Raw genomic sequence first — 15,983 nt, 5'->3', positions numbered from 1 at the left:
CCAATCAGGAGCGACCACGCGTTCCGAGGGAGACGCCCCCCCGCCCCCCGCCTCGCTCCTGGGGTCACGTGGGGCGCGCGCTCTTAAAGGGACAGGCCTGGGAGTGGAGGGGGGGAGGAAATTGAAGGGGAAATTGGGGATATGGGGAGGAAGCAACGGACACGCGGGGTAGGGGGGTGTCCTGCTCGCCTTTGCCTTCGTACAGCGCCGTGACGCGGTGATGGTGTCATTGATTAAGTTGTGGCACAGCAGGTGTGAACAAGGAAGGTGAATACAGGCTGTGGGCTGCTCTAATGGAGCTCTGGGCCATACCAGCCCGCTGGGGTCCGTGGTGGAGCCGCTTCGCACCTCATTACGTCATTGTGCAGCCTCGTGACGTCACGGCGCCCCCCTGCACCCACCTGTACCCCCCCGCCACACTCAACATGGCACCCACCACGCTCAGCATGGGCTTTGCGCCACACCCAAGATGGCGAACGCGCCACTCCCTCCTCCAGGTGTGGCAGCGGCACTTCCGGCAGTTCCGGGAGCACTTCCGGCAGTTCCGGGAGCACTTCCGGCAGCTCCGGGCTCTCTTCCGGCCATGGCGCCCAGCGTGGCGGAGCGGCTCCTGGAGCGGCTGGACCAGCCCGGGGCTTCCGGGGGGCTCTGCAGCATCCAGGCCGCCGCCGAGCTCGGAGTCGACCACCAGACGCTCGTGGGCGCCGTCAAGAGCCTCCAGGCGCTTGGCGAGGTGCGGGCACCGGGGCCGGAGCTCGGGGGAGCCCCCGGGCGCTGCTCGCGGTGCTGATCCCGGTGCCGCTGCAGGTGATCGAGGCGGAGGCGCGGACGGCGACGCGATGGGAGCTGAGCCCCGAGGGCGAGGAGGTGCTGCGGGACGGCAGCCCCGAGGTTCGGCTGTTCCGGAGTCTCCCCGAGGAGGGGCTGCCCCAGGGCGAGGCCATGGTGGGTACCGGGGGTACCGGAGGGGGGAAACCGGGGGTGGGCACCGCGTCGCTCATTCCGTTGTGCCCCCGCAGAAACTTCCCGGAGGCTCCTTGGGCTTCAGCAAGGCCATGGCCAACAAGTGGGTGCGCCTGGATAAGGGAGCGCCCGGCGGTCCCCGAGTTCTGCGAGCCGTGAGTGGCCCTGGAGGGGACGGGCGGGGGTCTCCGGTAACCGGGAATGTCCCGGGAGGGGATGGGTGGGGGTCTCCAGGAATTCGGATTGTCCTTGAGGGGGATGTGGAGGGTCCCCGTGGGGCTGTGCCCAGCCCCGGGTGTCCCCCGTGCCCCCCCAGGTGCCCTCGGTGCAGGACACGGTGCAGGAACACCTGGGCCAGGTGAGGACGGGCGGGGCCCAGGCCGTGCCCGAGCGAGACCGCAGCGAGCTCAAGAGGAGGAAGCTGCTCCTGGAAATGTGAGTGGGGCAGAACTACTCCAAAATTAATATTCACTGTGTTTAAATTGCATGATTCTGTTCGTTAATTAGCGCTTTGTTCCCTATTGCTTTTTGATTTATGAGATTTTTTTTTTTTAGTTGATCCGTATTCTTTATGGTTAAATTTCCAGGTTTTGTTTTTTCTCAGTATTTTGTGATTATTCCATCCTTTAAAGGCCATAAATTTAAGGCTCCATCTGCTCTATTTTCAAACATTTTTGGTTTTGTTCACTGCAGTTTGCCCAGAATAATCTTAGCAAAACCAATCTTATAACGATTCAACCGTCCAATTAAAAACTCTTTGCGTTGGCAAAACATTAAATAAAATTGACCATTGATGATATCAGCATTAATTAAAGCAATCAATGAACAATTATCCAGGAGATCTGGCTCATTCCCGATGGAATGATGCCATTCCTGCCCCCTCAGGACCCTCAAGTCCTACTGGATCCGCAAGGGCAGCGCCTTCAGCACGGCCGTGGCGCGACCAGAGACGGAGCTGACCCCGGAGATGATCGCCACGTACGTGTCCCCCCCGACCCCCCAGGACCCTCAGTGACCTTGGCACGACCCTTCTGTGACCCCCTGACCCCTCCTGCAGAGGCTCCTGGCGCCAGCTGCCCTTCAAACCCTACAACTTCTCCTCGCTGGGGCTGCCCCCGGCCTGCGGGCACCTGCACCCGCTGCTCAAGGTGCGCTCGGAGCTGCGCCAGATCTTCCTGGAGATGGGGTGAGTGGGGGGCTTGGGGGGGTTCAGGGAGGAGGGGACAGAGCCCTCCCCCCGTGCTGAGGCAGAGGTGGCCCCCAGGTTCACGGAGATGCGCACGGATAACTTTGTGGAGAGCTCCTTCTGGAATTTCGACGCGCTGTTCCAGCCGCAGCAGCACCCGGCCCGTGACCAGCACGACACTTTCTTCCTGCTGGGTGGGTGATGGGGGGGGTACAGGGACCTGCTGACCCCTCCTCAGGACCCCTCTGAACCCCCCCACACCCCCCGACCCCCTGGTGCTCACCCCACACCCCCTGACCCCCATTGTCCACTCCACACCCCCCTGACCCCATTGCCCACCCCACACCTCACTGCTCCCACCCCACACCCCTCTGATCCCCATTTCTCACCCCACACCCCCCTGATCCCCAAAATCCCCTGACCCCCAAACCCCTCTGAGCCCCCTCAGAGCCCCCTCCTCACCTTTTTGCCCCCCCCAGACCCCGCTGAAGCCCCCCAGTTGCCCCCTGGTTACTACAACAAGGTGAAGAAAGTGCACTCGCAGGGAGGCTACGGCTCACAGGGGTGAGACCCCAACCCTGGGGGCGATTCAGGGGGGTCCTGTGTGTGTCCCCCACCCCCCTGAACCCCCTTTTTGGGCTCCCCACCAGGTACAGGTACGAGTGGAAGGTGGAGGAGGCTCGGAAGAACCTGCTAAGGACCCACACCACGTCAGCCAGCGCTCGCGCCCTGTTCCAGCTGGCACGGCAGGTCTGGGGGCTTTGGGGGGGGTCTGGGGGTTTTGAGGGGGGTCTGGGGGCTTTGAGGGGTGTCTGGGGGCTTTGGGGGTAGTTCTGGGGGCTTTGGGGGGGGTCTGGGGGCTTTGGGGCAGTCTAGGGGCTTTGAGGGGGGTCTGGGGGCTTTGGGGGGGTCTGGGGGCTTTGAGGGGGGTCTGAGGGGTTTGGGGGGGGTCTGGGGGCTTTGAGGGGGGTCTGAGGGGTTTGGGGGGGGTCTGGGGGCTTTGGGAGGGTCTGGGGGTTTTGAGGGGGGTCTGAGGGCTTTGGGGGGGGGGTCTGGGGCTTTGTGGGGAGTTCTGGGGGATTTGAGGGGGGTCTGGGGGCTTTGGGGCGGTCTGGGGGCTTTGAGGGGGGTCTGAGGGGTTTGGGGGGGGTCTGAGGGGTTTGGGGGGGGTCTGGGGGCTTTGGGAGGGTCTGGGGGTTTTGAGGGGGGTCTGGGGGCTTTGAGGGGGGTCTGAGGGCTTTGAGGGGGGTCTGAGGGGTTTGGGGGGGTCTGGGGGCTTTGGGAGGGTCTGGGGGTTTTGAGGGGGGTCTGGGGGCTTTGAGGGGGGTCTGAGGGGTTTGGGGGGGCTCTGGGGGCTTTAGGGGAGTCTGAGGTCTTTAGGGGGGTCTGAGGAGTTTGGGGGCCTTGGCAGGATCTGAGGAGGGTATGGCCATGAGGAAAAACAGGATTTTTTGATGATTAGTAGATTTTGGGTGTCAGATTTGGGAATAATCAGAGCATTTTAGGAGCCTCAGCATTGTTTGGAGAGCGCTGAGAAAACCCAGAACAATTTGAGGGGGATCAGAACAATTTTGGGGGTCTCACCTGTCCCTCCCCCTCTCTCAGGAGAAGTTCACCCCCGTGAAATATTTCTCCATCGACCGCGTGTTCCGCAACGAGAGCCTGGACGCCACGCACCTGGCCGAGTTCCACCAGGTCGAGGGCGTCGTGGCTGACCGGGGGCTCACCCTGGGCCACCTCATGGGCACCCTCCGCCAGTTCTTCACCAAACTGGGTACACTGGGAGCACTGGGGGGGACACTCTGAGCTCTGATGTGCCCCCCCTGACCCGCTGTGTGCCCCCCCAGGGATCTCCCAACTGCGATTCAAACCCGCCTACAACCCCTACACGGAGCCCAGCATGGAGGTGTTCAGCTACCACGAGGGTGAGGAGGGGTCTCTGTTTAGAGCAGGGGCATCTTGGGGGGCTCCTCTTACAGCTGGGGGTCCTCATTTAGAGCAGGGACATTTTGGGGGGCTCCTCTTGTAGCTGGGGGTCACATCTTGGGGGGCTCCTGTTATATAGCTGGGGGTCTGGGGATTGCAGGGACATCTTGGGGGGCTCCTCTTATAGCTGGGGGTCCCCACTTAGAGCAGGGACATCTTGGGGGGCTCCTCTTATAACTGGGGGTCACATTTTGGGGGGCTCGTCTTAGAGCTGGGGGTCTCCATTTACAGCAGGGACATCTTGGGGGGCTCCTCTTATAGCTGAAGGTCACATTTTGGGGGGCTCCTGTTATATAGCTGGGGGTCTGGGGGCTACAGGGACATCTTGGGGGTCTTCTCTTATAACTGGGGGTCACATTTTGGGGGGCTCCTCTTGTAGCTGGGGGTCCTCATTTAGAGCAGGGACAGCTTGGGGGGCTCCTCTTATAGCTGGGGATCTGGGGACTGCAGGGACATCTTGGGGGGGTCTGGGGGCTGCAGGGACATCTTGGGGGGCTCCTCTTGTCGCTGGGGGTCACATTTTGGGGGGCTTCTCTTATAGCTGGGGGTCCTCATTTAGAGCAGGGACATCTTGGGGGGCTCCTCTTAGAACTGGGGGTCACATTTTGGGGGGCTCCTCTTATAGCTGGGGGTCTGGGGACTGCAGGGACATCTTGGGGGGCTCCTCTTATAGCTGGGGGTCCCCATTTACACCAGGGACATCTTGGGGGGCTCCTCTTAGAACTGGGGGTCACATTTTGGGGGAGCTCCTCTTACAGCTGGGGTCCCCATTTAGAGCAGGGACATCTTGGGGGTCTTCTCTTATAGCTGGGGGTCTGTGGGCTGCAGGAACATCTTGGGGGGCTTCTCTTATAGCTGGGGGTCCCCACTTAGAGCAGGGACAGCTTGGGGGGCTCCTCTTAGAGCTGCAGGTCACATTTTGGGGGGCTCCTCTTATAGCTGGGGGTCTGGGGGCTGCAGGGACATCTTGGGGGGCTCCTCTTATAGCTGGGGGTCACATTTTGGGGGGCTCCTCTTATAGCTGGGGGTCTGGGGGCTGCAGGGACATCTTGGGGGGCTCCTCTTATAGCTGGGGGTCACATTTTGGGGGGCTCCTCTTACAGCTGGGGGTCTCCATTTAGAGCAGGGACATCTTGGGGGGCTCCTCTTATAGCTGGGGGTCACATCTTGGGGGGCTCCTCTTGTAGCTGAGGGTCTGGGGACCACAAGGACATCTTGGGGGGCTTCTCTTATAGCTGGGGGTCACATCTTGGGGGGCTCCTCTTGTAGCTGGGGGTCCCCATTTAGAGCAGGGACATCTTGGGGGGCTCCTCTTAGAACTGGGGGTCACATCTTGGGGGGCTCCTCTTATAGCTGGGGGTCTGGGGGCTGCAGGGACATCTTGGGGGGCTCCTCTTAGAACTGGGGGTCACATTTTGGGGGGCTCCTCTTGTAGCTGAGGGTCTCCATTTACAGCAGGGACATCTTGGGGGGCTCCTCTTATAGCTGAGGGTCACATTTTGGGGGGCTCCTCTTATAGCTGGGGGTCTGGGGGCTGCAGGGACATCTTGGGGGGCTGCTCTTAGAGCTGGGGGTCCCCACTTAGAGCAGGGACAGCTTGGGGGGCTCCTCTTAGAACTGGGGGTCACATCTTGTGGGCTCCTCTTATAGCTGGGGGTCACATTTTGGGGGGCTCCTCTTATAGCTGGAGGTCTGGGGGCTGCAGGGACATCTTGAGGGGCTCCTCTTGAGGCAGGATCTGGGGGTGGGGGTCAGCCTGACCTGGAGTGAGGGGAGCACTCAATATTTGGGTGGAGGTCTCATCCTCATCCCCTCAGGACTGAAGAAATGGGTGGAGGTGGGAAATTCGGGGGTGTTCCGCCCCGAGCTGCTGCTGCCCATGGGGCTCCCCGAGAACGTCACCGTCATCGCCTGGGGGCTCTCTCTGGAGCGGTGAGTGGGGGTCACCTTGTGGGGAGGGGGGGACACCCCACTGTGGACCCCTCCCCACTGACCCCTCATCCCATCTCCCCCAGCCCCACCATGATCAAATACGGCATCAAGAACATCCGGGAGCTCATGGGGCACCGCGTCAACCTGCAGATGGTCTACGACAGCCCCATGTGCCGCCTGGACGTGTGACACCCCCGATCCCCCCCGGGGGTCCCCTTCTTTTGGGGAGGGGGCTCATCCCCGGGGGTCCTCACCCACAATAAAGTTCCATGTTCTGTGATGTCTCTGTGTGTTTGCTGGGGAAGGGAACATGAGTGGGGAGGGTTTATTTTCACCTCGTGGCTTCGCATGGCGCTGGGGAAGACGAGAATTTTCCGCGACCCTCGAGAATTTTCGGGGACCCCCGAGAATTTTCCTCGACCCCCGAGAACTTTCCGCGACCCCCGAGAATTTTCCGCGACCCCCGAGTCCCTCACGGACCCCCCGGGGTCCCTCACGAGCCTCCCGCCTTTCCCGCCGCTGCCTTTTCTTGGCCGGCGATTGGCCCACGCAGCTGTCAATCATCGCCTTGGCGCCCTCAAACATCCAATCAGCACCGTCGGGCTGTGAAGGACGGGCGCTGATTGGGCGCCGGCGGTGCCCGCCCACCAGGTCCCCGTGAGGGCGGTGTGCTGAGGGGCGGCCGAGGGTCCCGCGGTCGCGCCCCCAACCCATCCCCGGGACCCCGGACCAGGCTGGGCTTAGTGCCCCCAACCCACCGCCGGGACACAGCACGACCTCCGGGAACCCGGCCCTGGCCGGGCTCGGTGCCCCCAACCCACCGCCGGGACCCTCGCCTGGGCCGGGCCTTGCGCCCCCAGCCCACCCGAGGACCCCGGCCTGGGGTAGAGGATGTACCGACCCCAACCCGGGGATCCTTCCCCTGCAGCTCCCCGGGATGTCACGGGAGGAGCCTGAGAGTCCCGAGCCGGAGGAGGCGGCGGGGGACGGCCCCGTCCCGTCGGAGCTGAGTGGGGACGAGCCCCAGGGCAAGGACCCGGACAGGTACCAGCGTCACCCTGCGCCGCCATTTTGAGTGAAAAGTGCGGACAAAAAGAGCGGGGAGGGGGAAAACACGCGTCACACCGCGGGTCACAACGTTAATTAGAGGGTAATTCTCAATTAACGGGACTGACAGGGCTGTGACAGGGCAGAGGCTGGCCCTGTCCTTGTGGGATTCATTCCCGTAATGGGGCAGGGATGTCCCTCACGCTGTCCCCACGGTGTCCTTGCCCCTCACAGGGGGTCCCTGTGTGACCCATGGGGAGGGTCCCTGTCCCCGTGTGACCCGTGAGGAGGGTCCCTGTGGGATCCATTCCCATAATGGGACAGGGATGTCCCTCACCCTGTCCCCATGGGGTCCATGCCCCTCACAGGGAGTCCCTGTCCCTGTATGACCTATGGAGAGGGTCCCTGTCCCTGTGTGACCCATGGAGAGGGTCCCTGTGTGATCCATTCCCATAATGGGACAGGGATGTCCCTCACCCTGTCCCCATGGGGTCCATGCCCCTCACAGGGGTCCCTGTCCCTGTATGACCCATGGGGAGGGTCCCTGTCCCTGTGTGATCCATTCCTGCAATGGGACAGGGATGTCCCTCACCCTGTCCCCATGGGGTCCATGCCCCTCACAGAGGGTCCCTGTCCCTGTGGGATCCATTCCCGTAATGGGACAGGGATGTCCCTCACGCTGTCCCCATGGGGTCCATGCCCCTCACAGAGGGTCCCTGTCCCTGTGGGATCCATTCCCATGATGGGACAGGAATGTCCCTCACCCTGTCCCCATGGGGTCCGTGCCCCTCACAGAGGGTCCCTCATGGGATCCATTCCCACAATGGGGCAGGGATGTCCCTCACCCTGTCCCCATGAGGTCCATGCCCCTCACAGGGGGTCCCTGTCCCTGTATGACCCACGGGGAGGGTCCCTCATGGGATGGGGGGTGCATACCCCGGACAGAAGGTCCCGAGTTCCGGCCCAGGCCGCGTGCGGAGCCAGCGCTGGGCCACCGCTCGTCCCTGTACTTCGCCTCGCTGGGTGCCACCATAGACGGGCTGCAGCAGCAGGCGCGGGACATCTGCAACCGCGTCACCGAGAGCCGCCAGGAGGACCAGACGGTGCTGAACAGCTTCAGGGAGAGCCTCCTGCTCAAGGTAAAGCCCGGAGGGGGCTGCACGCTCCCCTCCTTCCCCCAGCCGGGGCACGGCAATCGCGTTATTCCGCCCGGCTTGCTCAGAGAAGGGCGGCAGAGCCCGGGTGGGGCGGCAGCTGCGGAGCCAGGCCGGGGGGAGCCCCCCGAGCCCCCGCGGGGGTGGCCGCAGCTGCCTCCGGCCCTGCTTCCAGCGGCCCCTGATGTCCCCCCGGTGTCCCCCCCTTGTCCCCACGCTGCCCTCGCGCCGGACTTCGCTCCCACAGCCGGGAAAAGGAGGGGGTCGGCCGGGGGGGTGGTCCCCAGACCCCCCTCGCAGATGGCAGCCCGGCCTGGCAGCTGCGGCCCGCAATGACCCCGGCGCTCGGTGGCCACCGCGCCCGGCGCTGCGGCTACCGGGGGCGCAGCTGGCGGCGGCCGGGCCAGGCCGGGAGCGCTGCCAGAGCGGGAGGGCGCAGCTGCCCCCCCGGCCCCGGGGACGTGGGGCCGTGCCAGCACCGGGACGAGCCCGCGGCCCCGCTCGGGCAGGTCTTGAAGCTGGCGGAGCAGCTGGAGGAGCGGCTCTTCCGCTCCTACGACTCGTACAACAAGCTGATCGAGGAGAGGCTGCAGGAGCTGAGCGAGGTGTTGGAACGCGTGGAGGGGGTGCAGGCGGAGCTGCGCTGCATTTGCTGCACCATCGAGGCGGCTTATCAGGATCTCTGCCTGCAGCCCGAGCCCTGAGGGCACCCCCAGAGCTCAGCGGGACCCCCCAAACCGACGGGGTCGCAGGGATGTGCCGGGCCAAAGGGGGATTTTAACCCCAAAGGGCTTTTCTGTTGCTGTTGCTGTTGGTGGTTGGAATAAATAAAAGGCTGGAGATGGCTCAGAAGGTGGAACGTTGCGGGGCTGTGCTGGGCAGAGCTGGGTCCTGGCAGGTTAATTAACGCTGACTGACGAGCAGGGCTGGCATGGAGGGGGCTGTCCCACCGTTTATTGGCCACGGGGGTGGCGAAGGCACCGGGATGGGCACGGGACACAGGGCCCAGCTCCAGTGACACCGAGTCCTGTCGGTGACAGGAGGTTTGGGTGGTGGCACTGGGTCCCATCAGCGACACAAGATGTGCTTGGGTGACACCGGGTCCCGCCAGTGACACCAGATTTGGTCGGGGGGCGACACCGAGTCCCGTTGGTGACACGAGGTCCCATCAGTGACACTGGGTCCCTTTTGGGGATACCTGTGCAGTCCCCACCAGTGTCACCAGTGCCACCACGCTGCCGTGTCCCCGCTACGTCCCCTTGGGCGGGGCGAAGGCCTGGATGCCGGTGATGGCGCGGCCCAGGATCAGCGCGTGGATGTCGTGGGTGCCTGCAGGGATCAGCACAGCTCAGTGTCACCCCCCTGACCCCCCCCGGAGCCCCCCTGTCCCCCTCCCCACCTTACCCTCGTAGGTGTTGACGGCCTCGAGGTTGATGAGGTGCCGGATGACGTGGAACTCGTCACAGATTCCGTTCCCCCCCAGCATGTCCCGCGCGTCCCTGGCGATGGCTAGCGCCTTCCCGCACGAGTTCCGCTTCAGCATCGACACCATCTCGGGGGCAGCCCTGATGGGGACACAGACAGGGACACTGATCCCCTACAGCACCCCCCTGGGGACAGTGCCACCCCTTGGGGACAGTGCCACCCACTTTCCCTCGTCCTTGAGGCGGCCGAGGCGCAGGCAGGCGTGCAGCCCCAGCGTGATCTCCGTCACCATGTCCGCCAGCTTCTTCTGCACCAGCTGGTTCCGGGCCAGCGGGCCCCCAAACTGCTTCCTGCGGGCCAGGAGAGGGGGGCACTGAGGTTTGGGAGGGGGCTGAGGGGTGGTGGGACCCCTCCCCAAAACGCCCCCAGCCCCTCGTTACCTGTCCAGCACGTATTGCCTCGCCGTCTCCAGACAGGCCTCGGCGGCGCCCAGCGCGCCCCAGGCGATGCCGTAACGCGCCTGGGTCAGGCAGCCAAAGGGACCCTGGGGGACAGGGGGGTGTCATTGTCACCCCCCTAAATCCCACCAGGACCCTCCCCAGGACCCCCCCAGCTCTCCCCCTTACCCCCAGCCCCTCGGCTTTAGGCAGCACGTTCTCCTCAGGCACCTCCACGTCGTCCAGGACGATCATGCCGGTGGTGGAGGCTCGCAGGGAGAATTTCCCCTCGATTTTGGGGGTGCTGAGCCCGGGGGTCCCGCGCTCCACCAGGAACCCCCGCACCCGCCCGTCCTCCTCACACCTGGCCCACACCACGCACAGGTCGGCGATGGGCGAGTTGGTGATCCTGGGCAGTTCAGAGAGGAGTCAAGCAGGAGCTCTGGGGGTCCCCCATGAGCCCCCCACCCCAATTTCGAGGCTCACCATGTCTTGGAGCCGCGCAGGGTGTAACTCTTGGCGCTGGGGTTGTGCCGCGCTCGCGTCTCCATCCCTCCCGGGTCGCTCCCGTGGTTGGGCTCCGTCAGCCCGAAGCACCCCACGATCTCCCCTCGAGCTGGGGAGGGGGTGTCAGGAGGGGGGCACTGACCCCCCAACCACCCCCTCACCCCTCCAAACCGCCCCCATTCCCCACGGCGGGGGTCTCACCGAGGCGGGGCAGGAAGCGCTCGCGTTGGGCGGGGGTCCCGTACGCCCACAGCGGGTACATGACGAGGGAGGACTGGACACTGAGCACCGAGCGGTAGCTGCTGTCCACTCTCTCCAGCTCCCGCGTCACCAGCCCGTAGCCCACCGACGTGGTGCCCGCACAGCCGTACCCTGCGGTGAGACCCCCACCCCGGGGTCAGCTGTGGTCGTTTGGGGACCCCCAGGGTCTCCTCAAAATCATAGGAACACCCCCAAGACTCACAGTGACACCCTGGAGAGGGTCACCCCCGAAACGGCCCCCAGGGTCACCCCAGAGAGCCCCCAGGGTCACCCCAAAGAGCCCCCAGGGTCACCCCAAAGAGCCCCCAAACCCCCCCAATGTGCCCCGACCCCTGGGGTCAGCCGTGGTCACCTGGGGACCCCCAGGGTCTCCTCAAAATCCTCAACATCGTATGGAAACACCCCCAAGACTCACAACCACATCCTGGGGAGGGTAACCCCAGGGTCACCCCAAAGAGCCCCCAAACCCCATCCCTGCCCCCCCAGAGTCATCCCCCACCCTGGGGTCAGCCGTGGTCATTTGGGGACCCCCAGGGTCTCCTCAAAATCCTCAACATCGTATAGAAACACCCCCGAGACTCACAGTGCCATCCTGGGGAGGGTCACCCCCAAAACTGCCCCCAGGGTCACCTCACAGAGTCCTCAAACCTCCCCAATGCCCCCCACCCTGGGGTCAGCTGTGGTCACTTAGGGACCCCCAGGGTCTCCTCAAAATCATAGGGACACCCCCGAGACTCACAGTGCCACCCTGGGTTGTGTCACCCCCAAAACTGCCCCCAGGGTCACCCCAGAGAGCCCCCAAACCCCATCCCTGCCCCGCGAGAATCATCCCCTACCCTGGGGTCAGCCGTGGTCATTTGGGGACCCCCAAGATCTCCTCAAAATCACAGGGACACCCCCGAGACTCACAGTGCCACCCTGGGAGTGTCACCCCAGGGTCACCCCACAGAGCCCCCAAAACTCCCCAATGTCCCCTGACCCCTGGGGTCAGCCGTGGTCATTTGGGGACCCCCAGGGTCTCCTCAAAATCATAGGAACACCCCCAAGACTCACAGTGACACCCTGGAGAGGGTCACCCCCGAAACGGCCCCCAGGGTCACCCCAGAGAGCCCCCAAACCTCCCCAAAGCCCCCCGACCCCTGGGGTCAGCCGTGGTCACTTAGGAACCCCCAAGGTCTCCTCAAAATCACAGGAACACCCTCGAGACTCACAGTGCCACCCTGGGGAGTGTCACCCCCAAAACTGCCCCCAGGGTCACCCCAGGGTCACCCCAGAGAGCCCCCAAACCCCATCCCTGCCCTCCCCCAATGCCCCCCAACCCTGGGGTCAGCTGTGGTCACTTCGGGACCCCCAGGGTCTCCCCAAAATCCTCAAAATCACAGGAACACTCCCGAGACTCACAGTGCCATCCTGGGTTGTGTCACCCCCGAAACTGCCCCCAGGGTCACCCCAGAGAGTCCCCAAACCCCATCCCTGCCCCTCCAAAGCCCCCCACCCTGGGGGTCAGCTGTGGTCACTTAGGGACCCCCAGGGTCTCCTCAAAATCATAGGGACACCCCTGAGACTCACAGTGCCACCCTGGGGAGTGTCACCCCAGAAACTGTCCCCAGGGTCACCCCAGAGAGCTCCCAAACCCCCGCAATGTCCCCCGACCCCTGGGTCAGCTGTGGTCATTTGGGGACCCCCAGGGTCTCCTCAAAATCCTCAACATCACAGGAACACCCCCGAGACACAGTGACACCCTGGGGAGTGTCACCCCAGGGTCACCCCAGAGAGCCCCCAAGCCCCACGAATGTCCCCCAACCCCGGGGTCAGCTGTGGTCACTCAGGGGACCCCCAGGGTCTCCTCAAAATCACAGGAACACCCCCGAGACTCACAGTGCCACCCTGGGAGTGTCACCCCAGGGTCACCCCACAGAGCCCCCAAACCCCATCCCTGCCCCCCCAGAGTCATCCCCCACCCTGGGGTCAGCCGTGGTCATTTGGGGACCCCCAGGGTCTCCTCAAAATCTTCAACATCACATAGAAACACCCCCGAGACTCACAGTGCCACCCGGGTTGTGTCACCCCAAAAACTGCCCCCAGGGTCACCCCAGAGGGCCCCCAAACCCCATCCCTGCCCCCTCCAGAGCCCCCCACCCTGGGGTCAGCCGTGGTCACTTGGGGACCCCCAGGGTCTCCTCAAAATCATAGGGACACCTCCAAGACTCACAGTGCCACCCTGGGAGTGTCACCCCCAAAACTGCCCCCAGGGTCACCTCACAGAGCCCCCAAACCCCACGAATGTCCCCCAACCCTGGGGTCAGCTGTGGTCACTTGGGGACCCCCAGGGTCTCCTCAAAATCACAGGAACACCCCCGAGACTCACAGTGACACCCAGGGAGTGTCACCCCAGGGTCACCTCACAGAGCTCCCAAACCCCCCCAATGACCCTCACCCTGGGGTCAGCCGTGGTCATTTGGGGACCCCCAGGGTCTCCTCAAAATCCTCAAAATCACACAGGAACACCCCCGAGACTCACAGTGCCACCCTGGGAGTGTCACCCCCAAAACTGCCCCCAGGGTCACCCCAAAGAGCCCCCAAACCCCCCCAATGCCCCCCGACCCCTGGGGTCAGCTGTGGTCTCTCAGGGACCCCCAGGGTCTCCTCAAAATCATAGGGACACCCCCGAGACTCACAGTGACACCCTGGGAGTGTCACCCCTGAAACTGCCCCCAGGGTCACCCCAGAAACTGTCCCCAGGGTCACCCCAGAGAGCCCCTAAACCTCCCCAATGACCCCCACCCTGGGGTCAGCCGTGGTCATTTGGGGACCCCCAAGGTCTCCTCAAAATCACAGGAACACCCCCCGAGACTCACAGTGCCACCCTGGGGAGGGTCACCCCCGAAACTGCCCCCAGGGTCACCCCAGGGTCACCCCAGAGAGCCCCCAGGGTCACCACACAGAGCCCCCAAACCCCCCCAATGCCCCCCGACCCCTGGGTCAGCTGTGGTCATTTGGGGACCCCCAGGGTCTCCTCAAAATCCTCAACATCACAGGAACACCCCCGAGACACAGTGACACCCTGGGAGTGTCACCCCAGGGTCACCTCACAGAGCTCCCAAACCCCCCCAATGCCCCCCGACCCCTGGGGTCAGCTGTGGTCACTTGGGGACCCCCAGGGTCTCCTCAAAATCACAGGAACACCCCCGAGACTCACAGTGCCACCCTGGGGAGTGTCACCCCAGAAACTGCCCCAGGGTCACCCCAGAGAACCCCCAGGGTCACACCAGAGAGCCCCCAAGCCCCATCCCTGCCCCCTCCAGAGCCCCCCACCCCGGGGTCAGCTGTGGTCATTTGGGGACCCCCAGGATCTCCCCAAAATCCCCAGTGTCACACAGGAACACCCCCGACACTCACAGTGCCACACTGGGGAGTGTCACCCCAAAAACTGCCCCCAGGGTCACCCCAGAGAGCCCCCAAACCCCCTCAGGACCCCATCCCCCCTTTTACGTCCCCAAATGTCCCCCCCGGGGGTCCCCGTGTCCCCCCCTGACCTTGGATGGTGGGCCCCAGCAGCCCCAGTTCTCCCAGTTCAGTCACGATCTCCCGGTCAAAGACTGGAGAGGGGAGAGGGGGGGGTGAGGAGGGGTCGGGCTGAAATGGGGGGAGGAATTTGGGGGTCCCCCACACCCCTGGGTCTGCGGGAGGGGAGGGGGGAGAAGATTTTTGGGGTGTTATGAAGAGTTTTGGGGGCTCAGGGAGATTTTTTTCATTTTTTTTTCACATGGAGCGCACGGGGGGGGGTGGTCGGGCGGATTTGGGGAGGGGGACAGGTGACATTTGGGGACATCTGGGATGAATTTGGGGTCCCCTCACTGTGGGAATTGCTGCATTTTGGGGGATTTTGGGGGTTTTATCGGGTTATGGGGGGTCAGGGTGTACCGGGAGGGGTCGGGCTGTACCGGGAGGGGTCAGGGTGTACCGGGGAGGGTCAGGGTGTACCGGGGAGGGGTCAGGCTGTACCGGGAGAGGTCAGGGTGTACCGGGGAGGGGTCGGGCTGTACCGGGGAGGGGTCAGGGTGTACCGGGGAGGGGTCGGGCTGTACCGGGGAGGGGTCAGGTTGTACCGGGGAGGGGTCGGGCTGTACCGGGAAGGGTCGGGCTGTACCGGGGAGGGGTCAGGGTGTACCGGGAGGGGTCAGGGTGTACCGGGGAGGGGTCGGGCTGTACGGGGGTGTTTCGGGGGGCTGTTTTTGGGGTACCCTCGTGGCGGTTCGCCTGTAGCACGCGGGGCAGCAGCCTCTCCTGGCAATATTTGCGCGTCGTGTCCCTCAACAGCCGCTCCTCGGCGCTCAGCAACCCCTCCAGCCCCAGCGCGTCCTGCCAGTCGAACTGGGGGGGAACTGGGGAGGGGGTTTTGGGGGGAGGGGTCTCAGCACCACCGGGGTCACGCCGTGTCCCGGGATTGGCCCCGTTTCCCACCCGTTCCACTCACCGGTGCCTCGCCACCGGACACCGCTCCGGGCCAGGCGCAACACGGGGGGGGCCAAACGCAGCGCCATGGGGGGCTGGGGAGGGGGACACGGAGCGATTGTCACCCCCCAGGACCCCCCAGTTCCCTCCAGACACCCCCCCGTTAAACCCCAATTCACACCAGCGCGCCCCCAATTCCCCCAAAAAACCCCAAAATCCCCCAGACACGCCCCCACCAACCCCCCCCCAGCCGGCCCCGACCCTCCCCGGTGTCCCCCGGTGTCCCCTCGGTGTCCCCCCGGTGTCCCCCGGTCCCCCCGGACCGTTCGGTTCAGCGGCAGCGAACGGACCCGGTAGAGCCGTGACGTCACGGGGGGTGTGGGGGGGCGTACCGGGGGCGTGTCGGGACAAACACCGAGTTAACCCCTGAGTGTCCGGCCCCGGGAGAGTGAGGGGTGTCCCCAAGGCGGTGACACCCCCCAAATAACCTCGGGCTGCTCCCCAAGGATTGTGGGGGCTGCGGGACCCCCAAATCTCCTCCCGGGGGGTTCCGGGGGGTCCCCAGCTCGGTGACCGAGTGTCCCCCCCCCAAATCTCCTCCCGGGGGGTTCCGGGGTGTCCCCAGCTCGG

At 64.4% G+C, this 15,983-nt stretch overlaps 3 protein-coding genes across 5 annotated transcripts; 2 read left to right on the top strand and 1 right to left on the bottom strand.

Moving 5' to 3' along the window:
* The first annotated feature begins 550 nt into the window (after window positions 1–550).
* On the top strand, window positions 551–6,347 carry FARSA (phenylalanyl-tRNA synthetase subunit alpha). The gene is made up of 13 exons (XM_033083840.1): window positions 551–733; window positions 808–945; window positions 1,020–1,118; window positions 1,280–1,398; window positions 1,849–1,941; window positions 2,021–2,149; window positions 2,228–2,343; window positions 2,629–2,713; window positions 2,800–2,899; window positions 3,755–3,923; window positions 3,997–4,074; window positions 5,953–6,067; window positions 6,151–6,347. Exons 1-13 carry the CDS (start codon window positions 584–586, stop codon window positions 6,254–6,256), a joined length of 1,497 nt encoding a protein of 498 aa, XP_032939731.1. The 5' UTR covers window positions 551–583; the 3' UTR covers window positions 6,257–6,347.
* A 154-nt stretch (window positions 6,348–6,501) lies between these two features.
* SYCE2 (synaptonemal complex central element protein 2) lies at window positions 6,502–9,112 on the top strand. Of its 2 annotated transcripts, XM_033083848.1 has the most exons (3): window positions 6,502–7,111; window positions 8,082–8,253; window positions 8,778–9,112. In XM_033083848.1, the coding sequence occupies exons 1-3, from the start codon at window positions 7,005–7,007 to the stop codon at window positions 8,970–8,972; spliced, it is 474 nt and encodes a 157-aa protein (XP_032939739.1). In that variant the 5' UTR covers window positions 6,502–7,004; the 3' UTR covers window positions 8,973–9,112. The 2 variants fall into 2 exon arrangements, with proteins under 2 accessions (XP_032939739.1, XP_032939738.1); XM_033083847.1 differs by lacking the exon at window positions 6,502–7,111 and having other exon boundaries at window positions 7,934–8,253.
* An 81-nt stretch (window positions 9,113–9,193) lies between these two features.
* GCDH (glutaryl-CoA dehydrogenase) lies at window positions 9,194–15,909 on the bottom strand. Of its 2 annotated transcripts, none has more exons than XM_033083841.2 (11): window positions 15,677–15,909; window positions 15,376–15,448; window positions 15,143–15,283; window positions 14,435–14,497; window positions 10,839–11,009; window positions 10,617–10,746; window positions 10,320–10,539; window positions 10,134–10,237; window positions 9,918–10,043; window positions 9,673–9,833; window positions 9,194–9,597 (listed from the first exon to the last, which is right to left on the bottom strand). In XM_033083841.2, the coding sequence occupies exons 2-11, from the start codon at window positions 15,440–15,442 to the stop codon at window positions 9,518–9,520; spliced, it is 1,263 nt and encodes a 420-aa protein (XP_032939732.1). In that variant the 5' UTR covers window positions 15,443–15,448; window positions 15,677–15,909; the 3' UTR covers window positions 9,194–9,517. The 2 variants fall into 2 exon arrangements, with proteins under 2 accessions (XP_032939732.1, XP_032939733.1); XM_033083842.2 differs by having other exon boundaries at window positions 15,704–15,739.
* Window positions 15,910–15,983: the final 74 nt, after the last annotated feature.

Source organism: Catharus ustulatus, chromosome 33 (assembly GCF_009819885.2).
Source record: "Catharus ustulatus isolate bCatUst1 chromosome 33, bCatUst1.pri.v2, whole genome shotgun sequence".
Taxonomy (NCBI): Eukaryota; Metazoa; Chordata; class Aves; order Passeriformes; family Turdidae; genus Catharus; species Catharus ustulatus.
Note: the sequence above shows the minus strand (reverse complement) of the source record. Positions and strands in the feature narration are given on the sequence as shown.

Excerpts from the sequence above, each read along its gene's own strand:
- FARSA (XM_033083840.1), top strand. The coding sequence starts at position 584 with ATGGCGCCCAGCGTGGCGGAGCGGCTCCTGGAGCGGCTGGACCAGCCC. Across the intron at positions 946-1,019 it reads TGCCCCAGGGCGAGGCCATG|AAACTTCCCGGAGGCTCCTT; the intron begins GTGGGTACCGGG and ends GTGCCCCCGCAG. Across the intron at positions 2,714-2,799 it reads GGAGGCTACGGCTCACAGGG|GTACAGGTACGAGTGGAAGG; the intron begins GTGAGACCCCAA and ends GCTCCCCACCAG.
- SYCE2 (XM_033083847.1), top strand. The coding sequence starts at position 7,969 with ATGAGGTCCATGCCCCTCACAGGGGGTCCCTGTCCCTGTATGACCCAC. Across the intron at positions 8,254-8,777 it reads GGGAGAGCCTCCTGCTCAAG|GTCTTGAAGCTGGCGGAGCA; the intron begins GTAAAGCCCGGA and ends CCGCTCGGGCAG.
- GCDH (XM_033083841.2), bottom strand. The coding sequence starts at position 15,442 with ATGGCGCTGCGTTTGGCCCCCCCCGTGTTGCGCCTGGCCCGGAGCGGT. Across the intron at positions 11,010-14,434 it reads GCTGGGGCCCACCATCCAAG|GGTACGGCTGTGCGGGCACC; the intron begins GTCAGGGGGGGA and ends GTCTCACCGCAG. Across the intron at positions 10,044-10,133 it reads AGGCAATACGTGCTGGACAG|GAAGCAGTTTGGGGGCCCGC; the intron begins GTAACGAGGGGC and ends CCTGGCCCGCAG.